This window comes from Carassius gibelio, chromosome A12 (assembly GCF_023724105.1).
Source record: "Carassius gibelio isolate Cgi1373 ecotype wild population from Czech Republic chromosome A12, carGib1.2-hapl.c, whole genome shotgun sequence".
In the NCBI taxonomy this organism is placed as follows: domain Eukaryota; kingdom Metazoa; phylum Chordata; class Actinopteri; order Cypriniformes; family Cyprinidae; genus Carassius; species Carassius gibelio.
The window spans coordinates 10,897,660-10,914,734 of NC_068382.1; the positions used below are offsets into that span (position 1 = coordinate 10,897,660).

Genomic DNA, 17,075 nt, shown 5'->3' on the forward strand with positions numbered 1-17,075 from the left:
ATTATTGATTGGTTATAATGTGTGGCAAGTAGATGTTATATATGTGCTACCGTGGTGCCTTGAGCAAACCCAGAACCCTTAACGTTACTGTATATTGTGGATACCGGTATATTTCCTGTATATTTCATAGTTGGTTTATTTTCCCTCTTTGTTGTTTCTATGGTACTTCGGATTTTTGTAATTTTATGTGTGTGGTTGTAGATACTCTTCACAGTCTTTACTGGTTTTTTATTTTATTTAATTTTTTATAGTATAACAAATAAATAAATGGCAAAAAACTAACTAATCAGTTATGGTAAACAATAAAAAACTGTAAACCGTATAACTGTAAACTGTTTACCAACACACCAACCCCCCACCCCCTCACCAGCCAATTAGCCCCAACTCCCATTTGACCACACTGATGGTACTCAAAAAAAAATCATGGTTGGCAGGTCTGTAACGGTGTTCCACTCCCTCTTCTTCCTCACTACTCATTTCCTGTTTGATGGCTTTATAGCCAAAGGCGCACACCCTTTGCTAAGTATTGCCAGTTAACCTGCCTTACAGAGCGTTTCTCTAGTTATCTTGCTTGCCAGTTCTGTGTAAGAATCTGCCAGTTTACGTGATTACCCCTCTGTTTCGACTGCCTGATCGACTTGATGTTTGTGTCTGGACTTTCTGCACATTTTTGCAGACAAAAACAAAAATGTTTTTTGTTGCGAACGTTGATCTGCCTTCAAAACACCTTGTAAAAGACCCTTTGCCTGTCTTCACATTTCTGTCTGCTGCTGAAAGTGCCCTGAATAAACTTCTGTTAAAGTATTCAAACTCAGCCTCAGCGCCCTCCTTACACTTAACAAGAATAACGTTAAATGAATTCTTTCCAATCTCACACTGCTTCCATTAATCCGAGTGGGGAAAAGGATATAATTTGTGCCAAATTTCAGTGAATAATTTATTTTTTTTGGTCTGGGCCGCAAGCTGGTGCTGAGGAACCCACTCTCTGGCTGGCTGAAGACCTGAGCAGTAATTTTTGTCAGAGATGTTAGGTCTAACCTGACTCTTTAGAAAATAGATTATAATGACTATATTGTCTGTCAGATTTGATTGATCGCAAATGTGTTGACCTTGCATTGTGCTAGTTTCATATTTCATTGCTCTTTCTTCTCGCATTATAACATATCAAATCAGATTAATATTTTGTATCCATTTATTTATTATTGTTTGGCAAGTATCTGCATAATAAGCAGTCGGTGTGTGATTGTAAAAAAAATAATGCCTTAAAGGGATGGTTCACTTTGAAATTAAATTTTGATAAGTTTTAGCATACCTCAAGAGCATCCAAGATGTAGGTTTCTTTGTTTCCGCAGTATTTCCCATTTTGATATTTTTAGGTCAATCCATTCTTGTCTGTGACTCAAATAATGGAGGTCTATGGTCACCACCTCAAAGAGCATGCACAGTGGAGTCAGAATTTAACAATTCCCCATCATAAGTACACATTGATGACATAAGACACGAAACGAGCAGTTTGTGTAAGAAAATGAACAGTATTTATATAGTTTTTACCTCTTGTACACAACCACATCCAACTGATCTGAGTGCATGAGTGCTTCCTGATGTGATGTGCGCGCGCACGCTCTGGCTTAGTCTGTGCAAGCGCGGAAAGCGCCGGAAGTTATCTCTCGCACATGAACGTCACAAGGAGTCTTCTAGTCCCCTCAAACTGTCCGGGTTTTAGACATGATGTTCATTACATTATCCCTTATGAAGATTCTGGTGATGCTTTCTGATGGCTCTATAAATGTGAACGTCCTAGCTAAATGAAAGCCTGTAAAAACAATCTCCCTAATGTAATTTGACAATAGAATTAACATGTATAAATGTATGAACAGATTTGGGAAGACATGACAAAACACTATGAGACATACAGTTATAAAATCATGTAATGTGACAAGAAGCAGGCCTGAATGCAGAGAAGGGAACATCTATGATTGTGGAAGGACAAATAATGAGATCTTTGCCAACAAAAATAAAAATGAGCAGATGTTGTCATTCTTTTTGGCCCTGAAAAATTAAGAGTTCAATTCTGGTGTCAGGGGTGCACATTGCAGACACATGCACCCACACACAGCTGCTTCCTTTTAGCCAGGCCAAACTACCATAATGCTATAAAGCTTATGACAGGCCTGTTCCAAGCAGACATCCTCATTTGGATCAGTTCAAATTTTCTGCCATACAGTTTTTAATATGATTTACCAATCATATTACAAATAATTCCTTTTAAATTAAACAGAGCTCAGAGTCAAAATCATAGGTCTCCCACGGAGCATTGCTGAGCATGGTCGGTAAAAGGAAATCATTTGGTCACTTTGACAAATGTTTCATTAGAGATTCCTCACATATTAGAATTAATGTTTTGCCCCTTTACAGATAAATTAAATTACAGAGATAATCTTCCCAAACCTCTGGGTTTTGATTCAGTTTCTAATCATAAGTCTTTTCATATTTTATTTGCTCTGTCTCACTTTTTGAGTGCTCACTAGAAACTGTTTGAAAAATTTGAGCTCTGAAAAAACGGATCCAGATGAAAACAATTTATGGAAATTCCATTTTATGGGGAACCTGCTTAGGAACTGTAACACTGACCTCAGCCCAGTCTCTCACCTTTCACACTCTTTCAATCTCTCTTTCTCTGTTCAGTCCCCTTGGAGGTGCTACTAGCTTTGCTCCTCTTGAGTCATGAGTCTGACATCCAGTCACACCATCTAAACACTCCTCTGGAACTCTAGACTGTCATTGACTTACATGATGAACAGTTTGGCTGGTGAGAACTTGGCTTTCGGTGATTTTTATTTGATTAAGTTGTTTGATCCTTATAGTTGTCTGTCCTGATTTCTTCTCCTCTACATTGATTTACCTTCTAACCAAATTAATCTCATGGAAAATGTAAATAAAGGCGACAAGTTAAAAGATACAAGCAAGTATATTCAGAATGACCTTTTGACCTCTGTCTTTACCCCCTGGTGTCATACCTTTTTCAACCCAGGCACCTGTGCAAAAGTGTGGGAGTCCCAGGTTTGCCTGGTGCAAAGGTGGGGGTCCTGCTCCGGAGATCGTAGGATGAGGAGAAGTGAGCAAATATTTTGTGTGTGACATGGGTATGACACAGGTATTACAAGGAGAGGGTGACTTATGAGGACATAACCAATGTCCCCATTTTTCAAAAGGCTTATAAATCATGCAGAAATAGATTTTTTTTTTTTTTTTTGAGAAAGTAAAAATGCACAAAGTTTCCTGTGAGGGTTAGGGTTAGTTGAAGGGTTGGTGTGGGGCCATAGAATATACAGTTTGTACAGTATAAAAAAACTTTTATCCCACAATATATATATATATATATATATATATATATATATATATATATATATATATATATATATATATATATGCCTGCTATTACAATTCATTTAATCAATCTGGCAGATTGTTTCTGACTTTCTTTCTTTTTTTCTGCTACAAGACAAAATACCTTTTGTATTCAAGATGCACCCTGTCTATATCAGAGAAAGTTTATCTTGTTTCAAGGACTTTGATATTTTTGCTTGAAAATGTCTGCTTTTGCATTTAGTTTAGCTTTATTTATTTATTCATTAATTTTACCTGAGTACCTCATGGTTAAGAGAACGTCATTATCTCTCTAAATATAACATAGCTCTGGTTTCAGAGTTTCATGGAGAAATGTTGTCTTCCTGTGAGGCTTTGAGGCAAATACTCCAATTCCTCCTGCCCCACAACACCAGGAATAAATGATTTGCTTACAATTTTTACTGCTTTTTGGCACATATGTGCACAAGTGTGTACATGTGTGCATGTTCAAATTCCTTTTAGTGGACTGGGGACACAACATATATTATTTATCCACTGGGTTTTAAACATTCTGGAATTTACAAGGGCTTTTTCCCCCACTCCAGCATCGAAAGCGACACCTGTGATGACTATATGTTCCAGATGTGGGGAGGCAGTAAGCAATGTGGGCCTTCAAGCCTTCATTTTAGTAAATCAGTCTCCATCCCATTCGGTCCTCAGGGCCCATTCTCAGTCGCTCTCTGAGTAACAGACTCCAGTATCAGATTAACTGTTATTGTCACACTCCACATGGGGCCCATTTTTGAAGTGTCTGATTCATGATGTGAGAGAGACTGATGACAGATGGATGATTTCATTCTTTCACTTTGTAGCACTGTTTGCCTTGAGGTTCTGATTTTGATTAAATTGTAATTTTGTTATTCTGCTTATTTTAGTGTTTTGGAATCCTGAAATTGGCTATTGCTGCAAAAGCATTTGACAAATTGGGCCTCAGTTTTTATGTGGATGACACAAGTTCAAATCTGTTTTACAACATCTTCCGCGTTCTACCTAATTTTCTGTCTTCACTCTACATTTAAAGTTAAATATCTGGTTTTAGAGTCACCAAATGAAAGATAACAAATTTCAGATTACCTCAGACTTTGTAGCTGGGGGAGAATATATTTTCAGTTGGAGAGCTCCTAATCCAAACCCTATTTCCTCATATTAAGTAAATAATACATTTGACGCAGTTAAATATATTTGAGTTGATGAGCAGTTTCATATTGCATTTCAGCTGCTTCGTTCCTACATTTTTATCTCTCTGTGGTCTCATGAAATTTATCCACGCATGCATTGGTCCCTCTAATTAAAATTCTCTCCAGATCATGTCAGCTAAATTAACCATTTGGGATATTTTTTCTGTTTAAAGAAACCAGCCATTTCAACTTCAAGCCCTGTAAATTCCTTATAAAGATATTTGTTATAGCATATTAGCAAAATACAATTTACGGTGAACTGACTGGGACTGAATAAGTAAGGCGGAGATAAATGTTTCTCCATTTGCCAAAGGACCACAGGCAATTTAGCCAACACAGTAAAACACACCATACAAATTATTATAAGTAGCCTAATTATTACTGCTAGATCTCAAGAACAGATTTTTAAATCTTACATCCATGGAAATTCACTTCATTGGCAACCTCTAAAGCCTCTATCAAAAGGTGGAGCTTTTGGTTTTTGACTTTTAGGTGTGTTACATTTACTTAATTTTAGGATATTCAGTTGTCATAATTGAAAGCCTAGCTGGAGGATTTTAGGGTTTTTATTTATTTACTTTTATTTTATTTTATTTTTTACACCTGTCATTAATGTGGTTAATTCAGTTATTGGGATATTTTTATATTCCAATACATCTCCAGTGTTTTTTCAGATAAAGCCAATAAGGAGAAGGTTACTCTTGCAAGACAAACTTATAAATTACAATCTGAGCTTGTGTGAGTTCTTAAGCTTTGTAGAACAATTGGGATTTCGGAGTAGAACAGTTTAACACATTCATTTTGTTTTTTTCTTCCTCTCTTTAGAAGTCTTCTGCAGATGTAGAACCAAAGATGTCCTTGGCTGAGCGGATGAAGGTCTTGCAGGAAAAGGAGGAACAATGGAAAGCTAAAGGCAAAGGAGCTTATAATGACTCCACCCAGTTCTCTGTGGCTGGACGAATGGCTAAGAGAGGTGGGGAAGAAATTATTTGCTGGGTTTCTAGCCAAAGAACATACCTTGTTCTAAGACCTGAACCTTTTCAAATCACAAGCGAAAACATTTCATTATGCAAATAGCAAATCAGGTTGTAGTGTGCATCATGTGGATCAAGCAGTGATAAGAATGTTGACACATCTGTTTTCCATCAGGCTTAGTGTCACCTAACAGGGAGGATGTTCCCATTATCCTCAGCAAGAAGGCCAGCAACAGTACACCAGTCAAACCATTAGAAGGTATCAGTTTATGACATCATCTGTGATCTTGTTTGAATACTCAGATGCCAAGGTGATGTATTATTAGGACTTTTGTCTCTACAATGTGTCCTTCTCTCATATCTGGAAATGTCCTTCTAATAGAAATCTCCACTCGTCCTGATGCTGAAGGAGATAAAAGACTAGACAAACTGGAGTCCTTTTTGGACAGACTTCACAGTAAAGGTCATTTACTGAATTACTCTATTATTAACTTGCATCTTAATGCATAATATAGCTGTATGCAGGGGTCTGTTTTTCTTTTTCATTTAATGTGCAGGAGTTGCGGGCACAAAGAACTCCACCATTGAGGTGATGGAGGAAAAGGAGAAGGAGGTGATGACTCTGGACGATGAGGAGACTTTTGGGCGGTTCTACAATTGCTTATCACCCACTGCTCTGAGCACCAGTGTCCTGCTGGTCGAAGAAGAGGACTTCAGCATCATCAAGTCAGACACACCCAAGTGAGATACTGCTCTTATTACTGTGTTAGAAGGGCATTAAATGGTAGGGTGGGTATTAAGATGGTTCACACACAAACAAAAAAATTTCTACCATCATTTACTCACCCTCATGACACTCCACCATATATGGTTACACGTAATATTTGAAGATCACTTAATAAAGTAAAAAAAAAAAAAAAAAATTAGTAGTAGTATGAAGAGAATTTATATTCAACCCTTATTCTGACTCTCTGAAATGATCTGTTTTTAAGAGTCCTTTAAGGCTTGTCAGTAAATGACAACTGTTATGATTGGCTAATGTTATTGCATAGGAAACATTATCAATTCCCCCTCATTACTGTATGTTGTACTGTAGGTGTTATGAAAACATTGTCAATATAAAACCATGATTTTTTTTAGACAAAGCTTTATGAAATTGTTTAATTACAGTTTGCAATGCAGCTGTTGTCAGATCCAATACAGTTGGCTGCTTCCTCTTTAAATAGTTTCTTTGCAAACTATCCATGACATTTTGCCTCATTTACAATCTGCAGTCAGATGCTTCAAATGAATGTATAATCCTGCAACACAATCGAGGACGCCATTATAAATATTCCTAAATATTAGTGTTTCTGTAGCTCAACTGGTAGAGTGTTGCGTTAGCAAGCAAGCTGGCACAAGGTTGGGGGTTCGATTCCCCGGGAACACATGATAGGTAAAAATTGATAGCCTGAATGCACTGTAAGTCACTTTGGATAAAAGTGTCTGCTAAATGCATAAATTTAATTTTTTTATTTTTAATTTAAATAAGTTACCCACTTATCTGACTGGGATCCTTCTCATGTATGTACTAATGCTGGGTACACACCAAAAGATTTTTTACATCTTATAAGATTTTCAAAATGTGATAGACCACAAAAATGAGGATAAAAAAATCCTAGATTTAACCGTTTTGGTCCTATAGTGTGTGGTGTGCTATGATGTGACAAAAATATCTTAACATACCTCACACCAAGGGAAAATATGATAAGATAATCTGTAGAACCATCAAAATAATCGGGAGATAGCTAGGATTGTTGGAAGGGGGGAAATCTGCACAAAATCAGCCCTATTATCTTTTACCCAGCATGAGATACAAACAAGGAAGATACAAACAGTTTAATTTGTTTAGTCAGAGGACCCCATGATTATCCCATGATTTTCTCACCTTCAAGCCATCCAAGGTATATATGACTTTCTTCTTTCAGACGAATCCAATGAGAGTTATATTTAAAAATGTCCTGGTTCTTCCAAGCTTTATAATGGCAGTGAGTGGGTGTTATTTTACAGTAGTCCAAAAGAAGTCCAATAAAGTGCATCCATCCATCATAAAAAGTGTCCCACAGGCCCCCGGGGTTGAATAAAGGACTTGTATAGTGAACAAATGTGTTTTTGTAAGAAAAAAGATCCATATTTAAAATTTTATTAACAGTAATCTCTACCTTCTGCTAACTGTTGTATGCGCATTCACAATTGAATGCCATTCCAGCAGATGACGTAGGCGTAGCATAAGGTTCAGTGAGAATATGCTAGTCTCGCGAGAACCAGCGTTTGTTTACAGCAGCAATGGAAGTTATTTTCTTTACTTTAGCAAATGAAAACCAGTCTCTTGGCTTATATCGAAATCCTCTGACATTTTTCTTTACAAATCTAGGTTTTGGACTTTTAATTCATGACCAGTGTTTTGAATGCACATACAACAGTTAGCAGAAGCTAGAGATTACTGTTTATTAGGGTTGCAACAAACCATTATTTTGATAATTGATGAATCTAATGATTATTTGTATGATTAATCAACTAATCATTAATTAATTCCCTTGATTAATCAGTAGACTTTGATTATTCAGCTTTTTTAATTAGTTAAAATAATTAGTAACAAATAAATAAAGGTAATTACTAGAGCTGGATCAGAATGTTCGATTATTGAAATATTCGTCCGGTGGGTTGGTATTGAATTTTGAGATTCAAATATTTGAAATGTTTTTTGTTTTTTTTTGAACACCTGGCATTACCTGCAAAATGTCTTCATTTGCGTTTGAATATAGCCACTCTTTTACTATCGGGCTGAATGGTTCCAAGGACTGTCAGTTATGGTTACAGTTGTATTTCCACGTGAGCCTGGTACGACACGAGGATTACAAACCATTCTCGGCCCAGAATTCTCGGCATGGTTAGACAACAATGCTTAGCTGGGGGATGTTAGTAGAGTTGTTCCGATTCCGATACTAGTATCGGAAATATCTCCGATACCACAACAAATTCTGGCATCGGCATCGGCGAGTACATGAACCCATATACCGATCCGATACCATTTTCTTAAAAAAGACCTAGTTATGACCGCAAGCTTTGCCTAACCGCTGCACGGTTCTTCTTCGCTGCTCAAAATGCATTGAAAACACAGGAAGTTGTGCTGTGTTGCCACAAGCAACCCCTGTTTAGAGCAGCGAAGAAGAAATGAAAACGCGTTAGCAGCCCTTATCTATATATGACTGGATCACTCATCACATTCTAAACTGCCAAAAGACAGTGAAGCCGCTACTATATTATAGATCAGTGGTTAGCAGTATGTCTCTGTAGTACCGGTAGTTACAGACTCTCGAGTATATTCAGTACCGGCAACTGCGTTCAGTCGCTTCCGTGTAAGTCAAAACGCAGGGCTCCAGACAGTAGCCGAATATATACTAGTGTCTGTGAATATTAAACTGCAAAATACTATTTAAATATTACTCCCGCAAAATCTACATCTCTGTGGGTGACTGGCACAGATGCGCGAGAGCTCGCTGTTTTGTAGTCTCTGCTGTGTGTCATGAGGACACGAACGCATAAACCGTCACTTCATGAGAATTTACCGTTTCATTTGAGAATACTGTCATATCATAAACACAGACACTCAAAGATCTTCATGGCAGCCCATTAAAATAAATGTTTGGTTTACATGAGTAAATTGACAATATATAAAGCTACTGTTGTAGCCTACAGTAATAATAATACATCTCTATAATAATAATAATTATGCCTAGATGGTTGCTTGTTTTTTACTTGTTTTTTAATTGTTAGAGATTATCTGATTAATAGATCTTTTTTTATATTCCTAGACTTATTTGTTGCAGTTTTTTTATACAGTTATATTGTAAAACTTAAATACCTTTTTTAGTTTGCGGTGTTAGATTTTTGGCTGCATTTGAAGTTCTTTTTTGCATAAGAAAATAAATAATACTGTCAAATTCATGTTAGATAATAAAAATACTGCAATAAATACAGTAGTTCACCATGTATTTGTTCATGTTTTATTGAGGGATCTGTCTGAAGCACACCATAAAAAAATTCTAGCAATTTACACAGGGCTAGTAGTATATACAGCTGTATATACAGATATACACCCAGGTATCGGATCAGTACTCGGTATCGGCCGATACCCTGAGCCCAGGTATCGGAATCGGTATCGGGAAGAGAAAAAGGGTATCGGAACATCTCTAGATGTTAGAGTGCATGTGTGTGATGTCGACACTCTTTTGCCTGGCTACGTGGAAGCACGATCAAACAGTCAAGTAAACAAGTTACTCTTTGTTCAATATATAAAAGAAAAAAAGTCTAAAACAGTTTGGTCTGTGGAGGAAACCACCTCCACCTAAGTTTCGAATATTCGATGTTGATTACTACCGAAGCTTCGAAGCACAAAAAAATGGACCAGCCCTAGTAATTACTTAAGCTTTTGAAAAGCATATTATGTAATTACAATTATTATACAGTTAATTTATACAAATAAATGTATTTGGCACAAAATTAGATGAAAGACTCATTCACCATTTAGTTATCCATTTGAAAAAGTCACTGAATGACAATTCTGTTTATAATCCTTTTTTAAGTCATATGGATACGAAACAAAATAAAGGTAAGTGATGAGACGCTTTATTTTTGGATAAACTCTTTTATTCAAGCACAACTGTCACAACAAAATCTCTCTTAAAATACCTTTATAGGGTTATGATAATCAAAACAGTCATGTGCCAGATCGAGTTTTGATCTCTGCAAACCAAACTATCACTTTAGTTAAATCATATTTTTTTACCCACTAATAAAAAGATTTTATCATTAGCTAGCTTCACACTCCAGAGCTGCTTTATAACAGAAAATCAGGTTGTAATTCTAACTGAAACCGACACGAACTCTGGTTTTTCATGTTTAATACTGTAAAGCTGTTTGATTTAAGACTATTGAATAAAGTACTAATGTAATATAAATAAACATGACATGACTTCACTGAAGTACCGAACTGCAGAGCTCATGCAAACATCCACATCGCTGTAATCAGATGCGTTTTAGACTGCTGCTTTCACACCACGGTCAGTTTTTGTTGTTTATTTAGTTATTGAGAAGGGCGCTGCATATGTTAACATAATTATTCAAACGTCCCTCAACAGCCTCAGGTTTGGCTCTGCTGCATTTGCTCTGAACAAATGCTACAGCGCCACTCTGGTCAAACCGGGTTATTGCAGGCTCTTATATTGGGTCATATGACATAAAATGACTACTCAACAAAATTTTTCTTGCAATAAGAATTTTTCTTATACTCTGGAGCCGTGTGGGACACTTTTTTATTATGGATGGATGTACTTTATTTGACATCTTTTGGAATATAAAAAAAACACCCTTTCACTGCCATTAAAAAAGCTTGGAAAATCCAGGACATTTTCTTATATAACGCCGATTGGATTTGTCTTAAAGAAGAAAGCCATACATCCTAGGATGACTTGAGGGTGAGTAAATAATGGGGTACTTTTAATTTTTGGGTGAACTATCCCTTTAACCATGTGCCAGTGGGCCAGGCCTATGGTGTGATGTTGTATAACTATTTGTTAATGTTTTTCTCCTAAGTGGGTCATATGCTAATACATTTACCCATGTGATGTCAGAAAATCCATATCCAATATCCAAACCAGCCATTTTTGGATATTTGTTAAATAAATACTTTGTTTATAATGGAGTTTTAAGCTATGAAACTTGCACAGTGTTCTTATGGTACAAATACCTCATATATGTCAAAAGTTAAAGGGAAATTTTATTTCTCCTGTCACCAGTCACAGTTTGTTTTATTCTGTGTAATGTTTAGGGGCATAAAAGTGTAAAATACTCTCATTAATGTATTGCTGATTGATTGCAGACTGACATCAGCAGTTGAGGAACACAAGCGTTCTGTGCGACCCTGCAGGAGAACCAAGAGCTCGAGAAACCCTCTCCGTGCCCTGGCAGCACGAGATGACCTCAAACAGGCTTACACTGAGCAGAGACTCAATGTGGCCTCCGTGGAGACCAAAAGGATACAAATGGAGCGGAGTAAGTTTGTCATTTACATTTTGTAGTGAATTCATGAAATTTCTTCTCCACTTTTGCATGTGATATTTCAGCACAAAGTCTTTTGTTCCAGAATTTGAACATGTACATTTTACGATACGATTCAATATATTTGTTCTCCCCATAAGGGAAATTTTTATTTGGTGTTGTGCATGCTGCATATATAATCATATATATCACACTTAAAACATAAAAAATACTGGAAAAAATAAATAATATAAAATACAGCAGGTAGCCTGTGCTTATATTTTCTCTAAGCTACTCGGTATTACACCATATTATAGATTTGACACATTTAATAGATGTACAGTATTTTTTATACAGAATAATATGAATTATGTGTTATATTATTCTAAAGAAATTGTGGTTTAGTTTGCAACAGAGCATTGGCAAGTGGTAGCCTATTTTACTGAGCTAGGCTACATGGATTTATTTGCAAAATGTCAATATTCTCACATATTAGGCCTATATTTTAATTTATATATTTTTTAAATTCCTTTAATAAAACAACATGCATTTTTGTCATGCAAATACTTTATTATTCGTTACCTGTCCTTTATTTTGACAGATAACTTCTCGGGAAAAAGATATTTGTCTGTACACTGATTAAGAAATTGTCGCGTGTTTTATAAATTATTTCCATTATTGTAGTAAAACATGAGGCACTGTATAATTTCGCTCCCATTTTTTAGGCCTAATTAAAACAAGGAACTAATAAATGAAACCTGCACGATTTAGCTAAATCATTAAAACTCAAAAGAATGGACTGATTAATAAAACATCTTCACGTTTGAACTCTCATTATAATCAGCAAAATGCAGACGATGTAAAAAAGAGCTTCATTAATTGACAACTTGAGTGATTTTAAAGGGAGCCTTCTTTACTTGCTTTCATATAATTTAAGTAATTAAATAAATTGCAGCTGTGTTTAAATTAGAGTTGTTCCGATTCCGATACTAGTATCGGAAATATCTCCGATACCACAACAAATTCTGGCATCGGCATCGGCGAGTACATGAACCCATATACCGATCCGATACCATTTTCTTAAAAAAGACCTAGTTATGACCGCAAGCTTTGCCTAACCGCTGCACGGTTCTTCTTCGCTGCTCAAAATGCATTGAAAACACAGGAAGTTGTGCTGTGTTGCCACAAGCAACCCCTGTTTAGAGCAGCGAAGAAGAAATGAAAACGCGTTAGCAGCCCTTATCTATATATGACTGGATCACTCATCACATTCTAAACTGCCAAAAGACAGTGAAGCCGCTACTATATTATAGATCAGTGGTTAGCAGTATGTCTCTGTAGTACCGGTAGTTACAGACTCTCGAGTATATTCAGTACCGGCAACTGCGTTCAGTCGCTTCCGTGTAAGTCAAAACGCAGGGCTCCAGACAGTAGCCGAATATATACTAGTGTCTGTGAATATTAAACTGCAAAATACTATTTAAATATTACTCCCGCAAAATCTACATCTCTGTGGGTGACTGGCACAGATGCGCGAAAGCTCGCTGTTTTGTAGTCTCTGCTGTGTGTCATGAGGACACGAACGCATAAACTGTCACTTCATGAGAATTTACTGTTTCATTTGAGAATACTGTCATATCATAAACACAGACACTCAAAGATCTTCATGGCAGCCCATTAAAATAAATGTTTGGTTTACATGAGTAAATTGACAATATATAAAGCTACTGTTGTAGCCTACAGTAATAATAATACATCTCTATAATAATAATAATTATGCCTAGATGGTTGCTTGTTTTTTACTTGTTTTTTACTTGTTAGAGATTATCTGATTAATAGATCTTTTTTTATATTCCTAGACTTATTTGTTGCAGTTTTTTTATACAGTTATATTGTAAAACTTAAATACCTTTTTTAGTTTGCGGTGTTAGATTTTTGGCTGCATTTGAAGTTCTTTTTTGCATAAGAAAATAAATAATACTGTCAAATTCATGTTAGATAATAAAAATACTGTAATAAATACAGTAGTTCACCATGTATTTGTTCATGTTTTATTGAGGGATCTGTCTGAAGCACACCATAAAAAAATTCTAGCAATTTACACAGGGCTAGTAGTATATACAGCTGTATATACAGATATACACCCAGGTATCGGATCAGTACTCGGTATCGGCCGATACCCTGAGCCCAGGTATCGGAATCGGTATCGGGAAGAGAAAAAGGGTATCGGAACATCTCTAGTTTAAATGCTGGAATGCATCATATTTCTTAAAATATTAGAGTGCAAGATTTGCGCAGTGCGCATGATGCTGAGTGCAACTTGCAGCATTTCTATAAAATTTGGTAAAATTTACTCAGGCTAATGGCATTTTTTGTATGACATTATTTCTTCTTCTTCTTATTATTATTATTTCTTTATTTCTTATTTTTCGTCTTCTTCTTCTTCTTCTTCTTCTTCTTCTTATTATTATTATTGTTATTTAGAATGGCATCTGTTCCATGGACTGGTGCCTTGTTGTGGCAGAACAGCTTGTGAGTCCCAATGACCCTGAAGCTGGCAGGGGCCTTGTACCCCTGGTAGCTTCAAGCAAGCCAGACAGGTCAAAGGCGAGAGACCAGACAAAACCCAGTCCACCCTACTAGCCCGGCAGCAGGGGCTGGTATGCTGAGTATCAGAGCGTGTTTGCTATCACAGCACCTGAGTCGGTCTGTCTCAGCCGCCCAGTGAGCAGAAGAACACATCGCCAGTGGTCACGGGGCAATAGACCTAGTCAGTTGGTCACTGCGGGGCAACTCATAACTGCACCAACCATCACACTTGTTTGTGCTTCGTGAACACTCTCGCCTTGCACGGCAGCACCATTACGCTGCAAAGATGTACCACGAAGACGCGCGATCATTAGACGACTGATCGTCATTTCCAAAAGGCAAATATTCCCCTTCAGAGTCAGAATCGGCGAACAACATTTGCAACACATCCTCATGGTACAACTTTGTATTAGCCACACAGCGATTTTTCTCTCATAAATCTCACCATTTACACTCATGCTATGAAATGAATTGCGAACGAAGCTTGACAACGTCAGCAACCTGTCTGACAGATGTAAATCTACTAGTAGCTGTGCGTGAAAACTGCCATCGTTAATCTTGCAGAGACGGCGAGCTTGAGCGGGGAGTTCTTTGGCGTGAGTGAGCAGGAGTAAGTATTCTGATTAATTATTTTGTATAGTATTTTAAAATGTAACGCCAGTATGCCATATTAAGTTAATTGCCTGCGAGCTTCTCCACCTGTCTGTACGGTTAATGCGACAGAGAGTCGAGTGGTTATGACGCAATATTTTTTACAAAAACTGTTTCTACGGGGCCATAATGTAACATAGAAGGTAATGGAGCCCTTTATACATTGTCGTGTATCTTTAGAAATAAATAATGGACAAATGGAGTCTTTAAACGCCTCAGATGTAAAGTTATTTGCTGTCAAAGTGACGCCAAAATCAATGGGAGTCAATGGGATTGCTAACGCAAGTGAAGTTCTGCTACAAGATGGCAGCACGCAGCCGACTTCAACTTCCGGTCGACTTCCTTGCCGCCTGGAGCTCACTTGCTCTGCTATTTCCTCAAACACTTTGAACAGAAACAATACATAATGTTGGTCTAGAATCAGAGTACTACATGTCTGCCATCTAGTGGAAGGGAATACAAATGAGATATTACACCATATAAGGAACTTCAGTCTATTTTATTAAGGATGACGTCTTGTCACAATTTTGCGACTTTGGCGCTTAGAGGGTTAAGGACATCTTATTTTTTTCCCTTAAGAAGAAAATAACAGCCGTTATCTGAATGAATTCATGATGCAATGATAAACTCACACGATTGTCTTTTTGCGATTCCGGTAGATTACCCCAATAATCATAATAAGCACGCACCATGAACTGTATATTTTCGTTTTTAAAAAAAAGAGCTGTAGTAATTGACAACTTAAGTGATTTTAAAGGGAGCCTTCTTTACTTGCTTTTAAAGTTGGGCAATAGCATATGGCCTAAAAAAGAAAAAATCCCAGATTTTTTTTTTTTTTGAAAAAAAATCTAATTTATGATTTAAACTGATTTTTAAATCAATATCCAAATGAATATTAAATAAAGTTTTAATATAGCTCTTTATCATTCATTTAGCAGTCAAATTTATAACTGCAACAAGATGATAAAAAAAGTAATGTTATTACCTTAATGCTGGTGTAAGGGAAACAGGTCAATTTAGCTCAAAGGGAATCATGTAAGATTTTAAAGGGAATTTGAACAGAATCACTGTTTCACTGCCCTGCGATTCACTGAACGAGCTGTTTAACATCAAATCTGCGCTGGATATTAATATCCAGAGTATAGTGAAAACACTATCAGTTAGCACAGTAACAAGATCGGCAGTTTAAGACATTAACTTGTAAGCACAAAACACAAGATACTTCTCTTTTCGATATGAATTATGCTTTATTAGATAAATCTAAGACATATAAACTAATCTAACACATAAACGCACGCACTCACATATTCACACAAGTTGCAGGAAGATCGAAAGTTAGGGAAAGATTAGTTTAAGAATATGGAAATATGGAATCCCAAGTTTACAGCAATACGTTAAATTGCAGAGACATGAACAGCCATCAATCACTTAATTAACCCTCGCATTGAGTTTCTCAATGAGGTTAAAATTATATTTGATACACCAGCACGAATGTCTGAAGGTACATTGCCTGAAGGTGTCCCTTTGTTGTCGCTGATTGGCTGGAAGTTCAGTAGTCACTGAAGTGATGTATTGGGAAGCCCTGGTTGGACGTTGGCTGAAGATGGAGTTGTGTGGCTGGTTGAAGTTGAATGGGCACCCGAGGTCGACGTTACAAAACTTAACTCAGAACACGAAACTCTTAAACGGAAAAGAAAAGAATAAAAGTTTGACGAGACTAGGTTGTGTTTCTTCTCATCGTGGCTAAGTAGCAGCAGGCTGAAGCACGCTGGACCCGCGCTCAAAGAACAGTGATGACAAACAGCATGGCTAAAAGCTAAAGCTAAGAAGCAAAAGCAGAGCTAAAACTAAAAGCAGACATGACTAATATCAGAAGCATAGCTAAAGGCTAAAAGCAGACATGACTAATAGCAGAAGCATAGCTAGAGACTAAAAGCAAGATATTATGGTGTCCTGGGTATTTAAACTGGCCTGTGGCCACACCTCAAATGTTGTCTTGACCAATCAGATATTGTCTTGGCTCGGGGGCATCATAAATCATATGTTTATCTTACCAAGCATGTGGTCCGAATTTTCCCACTCTTGCAGGGTCTAATTTTGGACATGATCAAGTCAAAGGCTCTTGTGTAGTACTCTCATGGGTTTACACACAATGTCCGGTGTTGCTTATCAATTAAGAACAACAAATTTGACATCT

General features: G+C 36.9%; 1 protein-coding gene across 2 annotated transcripts in view; it reads left to right on the forward strand.

Moving 5' to 3' along the window:
* The window catches only part of svild (supervillin d), a 133,363-nt gene that overhangs the window by 91,021 nt on the left and 25,267 nt on the right, over nt 1-17,075 (forward strand). For both annotated transcript variants that reach the window (XM_052612193.1, XM_052612195.1), the window contains exons 9-13: nt 5,412-5,559; nt 5,736-5,819; nt 5,943-6,023; nt 6,118-6,301; nt 11,481-11,653. In XM_052612193.1, the coding sequence (XP_052468153.1) occupies nt 5,412-5,559; nt 5,736-5,819; nt 5,943-6,023; nt 6,118-6,301; nt 11,481-11,653 (670 nt within the window). The remainder of the gene's footprint in view (nt 1-5,411; nt 5,560-5,735; nt 5,820-5,942; nt 6,024-6,117; nt 6,302-11,480; nt 11,654-17,075) is intronic.